Source organism: Photinus pyralis, unplaced genomic scaffold (genome assembly GCF_008802855.1).
Source record: "Photinus pyralis isolate 1611_PpyrPB1 unplaced genomic scaffold, Ppyr1.3 Ppyr1.4_LG5, whole genome shotgun sequence".
Taxonomy (NCBI): Eukaryota; Metazoa; Arthropoda; class Insecta; order Coleoptera; family Lampyridae; genus Photinus; species Photinus pyralis.
This window is the reverse complement of record NW_022170596.1, coordinates 14,230,379-14,240,667: the sequence shown is the minus strand read 5'-3', so window position 1 is coordinate 14,240,667 and position 10,289 is coordinate 14,230,379. Positions and strand designations below refer to the sequence as shown.

Sequence of the window (10,289 nt, the reverse complement as noted above, 5' to 3'; positions counted from 1 at the left end):
ATTGTAACCATGCATGTTTCCGTGTTATTTTGGTTGCATATCCTAAATAATATTTTAGTTCATATTTTCAACTTTTTTTACTGGAAGCATTTTTATTTTTTATATGTGTTATGTATAATTGGCCATTAGGTAGTTCAAACTACTATCATTGGAGAAGAATCTCATTCAATGCAGTAAAAATTCTCATTCAATAACACAGAAAAAAAATCGACATCCTTTATTTAACAGATATTTTACAAGCGTAGGTTTTTCATAATTATGGCTCAAAGTTGATAAATAAATCTATCATCTAGAAGGACCTTGAACTTCCTGCAAGCTTTAATTTTAAATATCTTCAAACACCTTAACACATACTCACGCCTAAATTAATTGAGGAAGAGACTTCTTGCATTAAAGCTGCGTCTTCGGCGTTGCGTAACCGATTTCTTATAGCACTCGTTGCGGTCCCAGCAAATCTTTGGGCTTCCGGTGGTAACAAAAATTGGACGACCGGAGAGATGAGTTCCGGATCTAACCGAGCCAGATCTGTCTTTCCAGTTACAAGACTCACAATCGCGCCGACAACGACTGTAGTCAGGATTCCGATGGGAGTAATCCAGTGGTAGGATATGCGAAATAGGGCGAAAATGTGAGATTCGTCTGGGTAATTCTTCAAAGGTTCTTTTAGTGTCTCTATATGTATGGAGTGTCTACTTACGATTACAGTGACGTTTGGAGTAATCCCATAGTCAGCTTCGCACAGGTCGACGTTAACAGGAAGTTTGTGCAAGACGATGTTTCCACTTGCCATGGAGTACTGGCCACCAAACGAAATTGTCCCGGATAAGGCTGCACCTGCGACTGCTCCTGTGATTGCTCCAATTGACGAAGACCAAGGAATCACCATTCCCAGTGTAAATACTCCAAAGGTTGTACCTGCTGCGATGGCAGAGAGCGATGTGGCCATCTAGCTTTCACAGAAACTAAGTCTTGTAAAGAAACTGTTGAGATACATACAACCAGTACTCCCCCCATACGCTCTACGACAAACACGAAGCCCATTGACATTGCACCCAGTACCAAAATGACAATTTTCACTAAATGAGTAGCATTCTTTTCAGTTATACTTATTCTTAGGCACCCCTTTACAAAGTCCTCCAATACCACTGCAGACGTGGCATTTAGAACAACTGACAATGAGCTAAAAGTGAACTGTTCTGATTGGTTCTATGAGACTACTCGCACACCTCAAAGCTGCCCCAAACACTCCAGCTATGAACAGCCCTGGAACTCCACGTAGGTGTCCCACAGTCTCCATTACATACAGTGGTAGTAACTGATCGTCTTGAGTTATTCTTCCAGCTGTCATTGGGTCACATTTATGATAAGTGGCAAAGACTAACAGTCCCGAGTATACACACAATGATACGAATAGTGAAACGCCAACGGTGAACATAAGTACGGACCTAAAAAGTTTGTCATGTGTAGTTTTGCTTATCTAAAGAGTCTACTTTTTGGATTCCTTTTCATTTGGTAGAGACAGGTATCTTTGAACCATTGTCTGATTCACGCCGTTGAATGCCGTCCAAAATATCACACCACCGGTTACGACTCCGTATACAGTGTGCCTTTCGTACATGCTCAAATTGAAACTGCAAGACGTGATGTTAGCAATGTACGAAACGGAAACCTATACCTACTTATTAAATATCAAGCGTCCACCAGCCCCACTTCGATTCCAGACAACGCTAGGTCCACCTATGGCGATTGTTCCCAGAATGACTAGTACAATAACAGAAATGAACATCACTATAATTTGCCACGTATCCGAATATACTACTGCTTTAAGTCCACCCTATAAGTAATTAACATTTATGCGCGCAGTCAATTTCGTTCACTCACAATAACAGTATAAAAGATGCAAATGAAGCACACAACGGATCCAATTAAATGAACGTCTATACCGGTAACTGCAATTAAGGGTAATCAAAAGGGCGATAACGTAGCAAAGTTTTCTAACCTTGATTGAACGCCAGGGATGGCACGTATATAACAATGGGAAGGAACATTATCTGTCAAGAATCACTGATACATTATTATTAAATGATGTATTATATAAGTGGGATTTAGTTTACCTCATCCATTACGAATAGAACGGACGCCAGCATCCGAACTTCTCGGCTGAATCTCATTTCTAAGTACTGGAAAATTAAATCAAACTTCGGCGTAATCAATCTCAGCACTGACCTCGTATGATGAATTGACCTGCAACTTGCAGAACACCGGCAAGTAAACGTAAGCCACGATTGCTCCGCTAAACCATATCGAGAACGCGATGAACCAGTATTGCGTGCCAAAATTGTATATTTCCGCAGGCGTTCCTAAGATCGTCACACCGGATATGTAACTGGAATCAAAGCGTTATTTAGGAATAATTGGCGATTTTATGGGGCACAGTTTACGAAATATGGGGTGTATGGGAAATTTAAAGATTTTGAAACGTTTGAGAAAAATTTTAGGAAACAATCCAGGGGCACATAAAATCACGAGTCAGCTTCATGTGGGGAAATACAACCAGGACAATCGGTAAAAGAGAAAAATTTACGGTGGCAACTACTGGGGTGCAGCAAATAGCAAATGCTTTACTGTGAGTCTGTGACTAATAGAAAATCTGTATTGGAATTCAAGATAGAAAGATTGGATGTTGGGTAGTAATTATTGATGATTACGGGTATGCAACCTGATATAAAGTTGGGAATGGACATTTTACAATATTGGGCAGTAATTAATTTTGAAGAACGTTCTTGAGAATTAGGAAATTTGAGGGATAATTTGATAGAATGGAAGAGGAAAAGTTTAAATGTATTAAAAATAGAGTTAGAGATTATGATGAGCAGGAATTTTTAGAAAAGCTTAAATTAGATTTTCAAAAGATTGAGTGTGTTCAGGAAGTATTTTTAAGACAAAGGCATTAAGAAAAATGAATATAAGGTTTTAATTAACACGATGAAAAATGAAGTATGTTTGCTTTAGGAGGGTACGATTTTGAAAGAACAGGTGGGTAAGGAGTTAGGAGTCAAAAGGAAAAATTATGTAACGATGGGTGAGTGATAATAATAAGAGTAGGTGTTTTAAAAGAAGAAAAAAAAGAAATATTTTATTAGTAAAGTAAACACGTTGAAATTTCAAATAAAAATTGTTTGTAATACCAAAATTTGTTTTTTAAAATATAGAGGGGCAAAATGCCATCATACAACGCATTACTTCATTTTGCGTAATTATTTCATATTTATCAGAAAGACTTATTAGGCAAAGGCTACAGATTGTTCGTCTTTGTGAAATTGAATGTAAGCCATCATTAGATAAAAATACAAAATTATTGCTTTAATTTAAATTAATGACATTATATTTTTTATTGTTTTCGGTTAGATTTAATTTAGGGAAAGATAGGGTGCAATTTTAGGTAATTTATTTTAAAGTTTGTCACTGTGTTTACGAACCCAGTTAATTTAGGGTCTTGTACAATTTGGACATGCCCAATGGTCAAAATAAATGCAATTAAATTTTGGTTGGTAATCTATCTATAGCCTTATTTAGATGAAATTTCATGGACTTTAAATTCCCCATTGCCCTCCAAAATGAGGTGATGTCGGTGGGATGAAGTGCCATTGGGTTCCATGAGTTGTTAAGTTTGTCTAGCAGTTGGGGTGTGTTTGTAAAATTGTGTTTTATCTCATCTTGGAGAATGTTGTTTGTCCCAACAAGTTAATTTCATTATATTATATTATGTATTGTTTTTCCCTATGTCTACTTTGAAGACAAAATCGCTTCTGAAGGGCGCCTAATTTTATGCATGTCAATGTCTGCACTGAAAACCACAGCATGTTTTTTCCATCTCCTCAAATTATCATTTAAATCTTGTCTCATGTCTGGGTCAAATGTTCATCGTGTCATCATGGTTTCATGTGTCCTAACTCCTAGGGTCAAGTATATTGTAATAAACGTATTGTAAAGTTTCTTGGTTTGCTTATTAGAGTTGCAGAAACCTTGCCATTGCCATGGGTTTTGACTTTTGGTCTTGAATGGGATTTGAACTATGTATCTTCCGCCATGATCTTTAACTATAGCAACTATTGACATTTACATTTTTAGTCTCCCAGAATTTTGTGAGATGTTTGTCTTCTTTTATACGATCACTAACTAGTATTATTTTTTGTGGCTGTTGACGTATGTTGCCGAAAAGGGTCGATCAACTTTTGGTTTCTGATGATCCCTTCATTGATTTTGTTAAACCCTGTTCTATCGGGTGCGCAAACTTCTCCAGCTACCAAAATTGCGTCAATTGGGCCTGGTTGTTGAAAGGTGTGGTCTGCAATCATGATGTTTTACGATGACGTCGAAGTGCTGAAATGAAAATTGACTGGAAAATTTGGCAAAAGATTCTTGGTTTTGGACTCCCACTTCCAATTCCAGTGATTTCTGCGGTAATGTTTTCGCGCGGATATCCCAACATCTGGTGAACCTCCTCGGTGATGTGAATTATGATCCAGAAAAGATTAAGACAAGCAAAATTTCCATTCTCGCTTCCATTGAGTTGTTGATAGTTGCGAGTCGAGTTGCAATGTATTCAGGCGTTTTCGGTACCGCGAAATCCTTTTTTTTTTGCAGTTGTGGGAATTGTGTTGATTTGTTTCACAATTTTGTCCTACGACCAGCCAGAGCCGTAGCCAGAATGAATTAGCAGGGGTGGCCGGTATTTTTCTAGGTGGGGCTCAAGAAATTTTTGATAAAGACTTCCCCGGTAATTTTTGTAAAAGTAACGATCAACCATAATTTTCAGTGGGGGCAAGACCACGTTCTAGGTGGAGCCATAGTGGGGCTCAGCTTATTCGCTTCTTCCATTTTTCTTGTTTTTGGACCCCTAACCACTAGGATTTGGATTTGGACAAAAGAATTCTAGAATCTTCTTTTGCAATGTTGATGGGATTCGCATTGCAAATGCTTCTTTCTTGCAAGAAATTCTGCTGTATTCAACAAACGATGAAGTTCGCGAATGAAAAATAAAAATAAAAAATTGTAAATCCGCGGAATTGGATCTGGACTTGTCCAAAAGGATTTAACTTTTATTGAACGATGAAGAAGCGGTGCCATTTCCTTCCGCGTTCTAAAAGTCCGCAACAGCCTTTGGAAACGTAGAGCGAAGTATCCATTTTCGGCTGTGAGATCTACCAGCTTTGAGGACCATCCGGTACATGAACGCATCGTATTGAGCCGTGATATAAATTTGGGGCGTGTCTTTAAGAAAAAGTGTAGTTCCGGACCTATGTATTTCTTTTCTAAGAGTGAAAAATAGAAGGTAAAAGGTAAGGGTTAAGTTTGCAGAGACGTTTTAACCAGTGATATGAAAACCAGCTGCCGAACACATCAGTGGCGTACGTAGAAATTTATTCTGGGGGGGATTGAACAAGTTCGTGGCACATACAGTCACCCAGTGCGTACTAGAAGGGGGAGGGAGGGGGGGGTTAAGAAATAAAAATTGGGTTGCAGGTTGCTGATGCTGGTAGTCATTTATCTATTTATCATTGTACAGGCGAAAAAAATTAGATTAGAACGGTATTTTATTTCTTACTGCTGACAGGCCCCTTTATTGTTTTTGCTTTAATAGTCAACGAAAACTGAATAATAGGTAAGTAGTAAGCAGTAAATATGTATAATTCCTGTTTTTAAAATTTAAAATTATTATTTTCGTCATTTCGTGAAAGGCAGGACGCAGGTACCTTACCTCAGTAGCAGTACTGAGTACCTGATACCTATTTGTTATTTTGGGCATCAATGTAGCGAATTGCCGATCGATGCCGAATAGCCAAATCGTTGACTACCAACACTGATCACTCACTGAATAGTGAATACTGAATACTACAGAATATTTAGATTTTAGTGACTTTAGACTTTAACCAAAACCAAAATTGCTCTCTATATATACAGGGTGTCCCTAAAAGGTCTGTACAACGCGCTACCAGGGGTTCTTGGTATCAAAATAGGACGATTTAACCCAACTTGCTTCTATCCAAAAGTGCCTCGGTAAGGCGCTATCTACCGCCAAAGATTTAAAAAAAAAATCGTTATTTTTATTTTATCGGAAAATGGTTTTGCCGATTAAAATGAAATTCGGGATGTGAATGTCTAATGTAAAAAGGGTCTTTGTGATATCATCGTTTTGATTGTAGTTGCTATGTAGGTGGTAAAATACTGACCATCCACATCTGAAGAGGTCTAAAACTTTTTAACTACTATTTTGACGGTTCTGAATTTTTAGACACTGATAGACAGTTAACTTGCAAGCATTTTTTGTCTCTTAATGAATATCGCTATCTGTGATGGTTTACGAAAAAAAAAAAAAAATTTAGGCATGATGAATGGCATGCACCATACATGCCTAAACTTATAGTTTTGCAAATGATATTTCATTAATTTCAGGCACTGAGCGTAATATTATATCGCTTGATTAGTGTAAAGAAAGGCCAATTTAATTATGGATATAAGTACTTGGTAAGAGTTGAAAAAAGTGCTATATCAAATCAGGGAATTTTTTGAAATGATTGTACCAATGTACAAGAAAAGAGAATTCAAACCAGGATTATGATGTAAGATGTCAAACACTGAAAAACGAATGCATCGTTGAAGTACCTAATTATTGTTACCGTAAACTTTTTTTCCAAGAGTTGATGCAGTCTAATCACTCCAAACGTAGTAAAAATGAATGAATGGGCAATAAATTAATCATGTTACAAACACAATTGAGTATACTCACAAAGCTATTGTTTTTTTAATATAGGAAACAACACAATTGTTAACATATATTGATACTTTCCAGGAAAATTTATTTCGCACGATTTCTATTTGATCCTAACAGTAAAAATATGCATTACACTCACCTTGCAACTAATGACATGGCCACAGGAAACGCTTGCATACTTTTATTTCCGGTTAAGTACTCCTTAAGATCGGAACCTTCCTCAGATTTGCAATATCGACTTCTGCACCCGTAGTAAATTCCAGTAATTGCAGAGACGAGCAGCATACCGGAGAAGACGACATAATCGGCAATATCAAAATAAAACTTTCCCATTTGGATTTTCGTCTAATGAGCGCTGAAAAAATAGTTATATCTTAGTATATGTAGGTAACAATCGATCGATTGGTGAAACACAACTGCTGCATATATTAGCAATGCTTACCTACTTAACACGAGACGTCATCTCGTATTGTGGTGTAATTGTATGACTGAAGTGGGTACCACATGACGCTCAAAATTTGAAAATTAGGTTAACGTTGAAGTTGACATTAAATTCAAATTGTCACAAAATTAGCTATGATGATCGTAAATAATCAATTTTTTTAAATTGAATTGAAAAGAACTCTATCCCAACAAAATAGTAGCTCAATTAGACCGGGAGGCAGCGTACATAGTAACTAAACCATAAGCGACAAAAAATTCGACAATACAGGCTGAAAGTACGTTGAAAACTAATAATAAAATCACTCGTCTGCCAGTCGTAAGTGGCAGCATTAACTTGGGGCGGCGCTGAATAGGTGACTTCTTTAGGTGATCAACTAAATTACCAAACTATAAGGGTCACGGAAAAGATTTGTATCAAGAAATCCCATTTTTTCCATAGTTTTCAAATATGCTATGGCAGACGATTTCAAGTGCAGCGTTGGTAGCGAAAGACGCCCTCCAATGTAGGGAAAAACACCCCTGAACTAAACCATGAGGACCGTATAAAAATTATACATAAAAAATTCCTCTTTTTGTCACTACTTTAAAATATATCCTGGCAGACGATATTAAGTGTAGCTTTAATAGTGGCAGACGTCTTAGAAGTTAAAAAATTTAGGTATAGTAAATCCCAGCGAGTGCGAGCGTGTGAGAGATAAGCGCGCGAGAGAATAACGAACAGAGATAGCTATAGATTTACGCACCGCTTGGAGTTACCAAACGAATTAAATTAGGTAAAATAATAAATTGTTTATTCCGCGATAAGATTGTCGGTATTTCTTGAATTCTTCTCAGACTGAGAAACAGAAAACTTGAAGAGAAAAGAAGATAGATCTTCAGCTCGTTCTAAACTATCCTCTGGCTCCAGTTCCGTTATCTCTATGCAACATTGATGGATCGATGATTAAAATCGACAAGTTTGTTTTGCTGAACCTTTTTCGGAAGTATGATTCTTCAAGTGCTCCTAGTCCATCGACAGTTGTAGATGTTGTTTTAAACGATGGATTATTTTTGTTGCATCTTTTAAAAGGTCTCCGGTAAACCTTTGAGCGATTTTCTAAACACATCCTCGGCAAGATTTGTGCTGTGTCAGCGAGAGCAGTTCATCTTACTTTTGGCTGATAGTTACCCCTTCCATGAAGGACGCAGAACATGATCGTTGGGATCAAAATAAGGAAATATTACAATCCTACTCAATTTCTGTTTCCACACAGAAGCAGCCTGCAAATTTCATAAAACCACTTCGCAATGATAGCTCAAAGCCTCTCTTATAGATTACTTATACCGTTCATAGGCAAAAAAGACCTGTTGCGCTTTACTTGGAAGGAAAGTTGTGTTTGCCACATATAAAGATAAGTGCTATAAATTTGTGACAAGGGAAGATGATGTGGTAAAAACTGAATTGTGCTGCAGCCACTAAGAGGCAGATTCTCGAATAATTTACCATCTTCGTAAACTACCAACAAGTAGCAAAGTCATTATTAGCGCTTCCGATATGGATATTGCTGTTATTGCTTTGGGAAATGTAAAATTGACGCTACCATCAAGGTATAGATGGAAGTAGGTCTCTTTTCCAATAACACGCAGAAATTCACAAATCTTCGAGAGATGTTTGTGAATTTGGGTGTTGATGTGTGTAACGCGCAGGGTAACGCGTTACCGGGTTCCCACGCATTTACCGGATGTATGACTTGTGTATGGTCCTCATGGTTTAGTTCATCGCAATTTGGGCGAATGCCACGGAAAAATGTCTGAGTTTCTACAATCCGTTTGATTGAAGTGGATGGAACTATCTGAATCAGAAGTTTAGAATCAAATGGTTTGAAAGATCTCAGTAGTCAGTATCCTATCGCTATCTCTGTTGGTTATGCTCCCGCGCGCTTATCTCTCACACGCTCGCACTCGCTGGGATTTACTATACCTAAATTTTTTAACTTCTAAGACGTTTGCCACTATTAAAGCTAGACTTAATATCGTCTGCCAGGATATATTTTAAAGCAGTGACAAAAAGAGGAATTTTTTATGTATAATTTTTATACGGTCCTCATGGTTTAGTTCAGGGGTGTTTTTCCCTACATTGGAGGGCGTCTTTCGCTACCAACGCTGCACTTGAAATCGTCTGCCATAACATATTTGAAAACTATGGAAAAAATGGGATTTCTTGATACAAATCTTTTCCGTGACTCTTATAGTTTGGTAATTTAGTTGATCACCTAAAGAAGTCACCTATTCAGCGCCGCCCCAGGTTAATGCTGCCACTTACGACTGGCAGACGAGTGATTTTATTATTAGTTTTAAACATACTTTCATCCTGTATTGTCGAATTTTTTGTCGCTTATGGTTGTACGCTGCCTCCCGGTCTAAATGATGAACATCCAAGGGTACCACTAACACAAAACAGCGGTCCTAACAACTTTTCGACAGTTCCTGAAATTTTAAGATCTCCCTTTCTTAGCATTTAATTACCTAAGTAGGTACGATGACTACGCGTGTGAAGATAATATTGAAAATAACTAAAGCGTATGCCAAACGTAAGCCGTTAGGGTGGCGACACAACAACAACAATATAGACTTTGATTTACGAATCTATTTTTCCATTAAAAGATCGAACAGGTGGGTGATCGTCAATGAAATAATATTACAAAGCGTACAACTTTTAAAGATTTGTTCTTTATGATAGTAAGGAGTCACGGCAGAGAAGTATGAGCTTATAATTCACTGTTAATTATTATGTGTTCCGCCATTGACAGCGGGGCGTCAAAGATAAAAGAAGTTAAGTAATTCAAAGGGAATCTATCTTTTAATGGTAAATTCGTCTTCCGACGGATTGCGTAAATTGAGCAATTTTCCAAGAAAAGGCTGCCTTCCTTTGAGAAATACAGGAGTTTTCCTCTATTGATTTTTCCTTGTTCGACGACCTTTTAGAGATATGCTCGAAAAACAGCCCTTATTTGGGTCGTATGCCCAGGGATTTCACTGTCTTGAGTTACACTAAAAATAAGGTAATCATCATTTTTCCTGTATTTATATA

General features: G+C 37.5%; 1 protein-coding gene across 1 annotated transcript; it reads right to left on the bottom strand.

Moving 5' to 3' along the window:
- Window positions 1-201: 201 nt before the first annotated feature.
- On the bottom strand, window positions 202-7,324 carry LOC116172372 (sodium-coupled monocarboxylate transporter 1-like). Its single transcript, XM_031489583.1, has 13 exons — window positions 7,218-7,324; window positions 6,915-7,130; window positions 2,227-2,386; window positions 2,115-2,180; window positions 2,000-2,051; window positions 1,882-1,949; window positions 1,680-1,834; window positions 1,491-1,631; window positions 1,227-1,445; window positions 997-1,180; window positions 698-946; window positions 359-649; window positions 202-309 (listed from the first exon to the last, which is right to left on the bottom strand). The coding sequence occupies exons 2-13, from the start codon at window positions 7,106-7,108 to the stop codon at window positions 286-288; spliced, it is 1,803 nt and encodes a 600-aa protein (XP_031345443.1). The 5' UTR covers window positions 7,109-7,130; window positions 7,218-7,324; the 3' UTR covers window positions 202-285.
- Window positions 7,325-10,289: the final 2,965 nt, after the last annotated feature.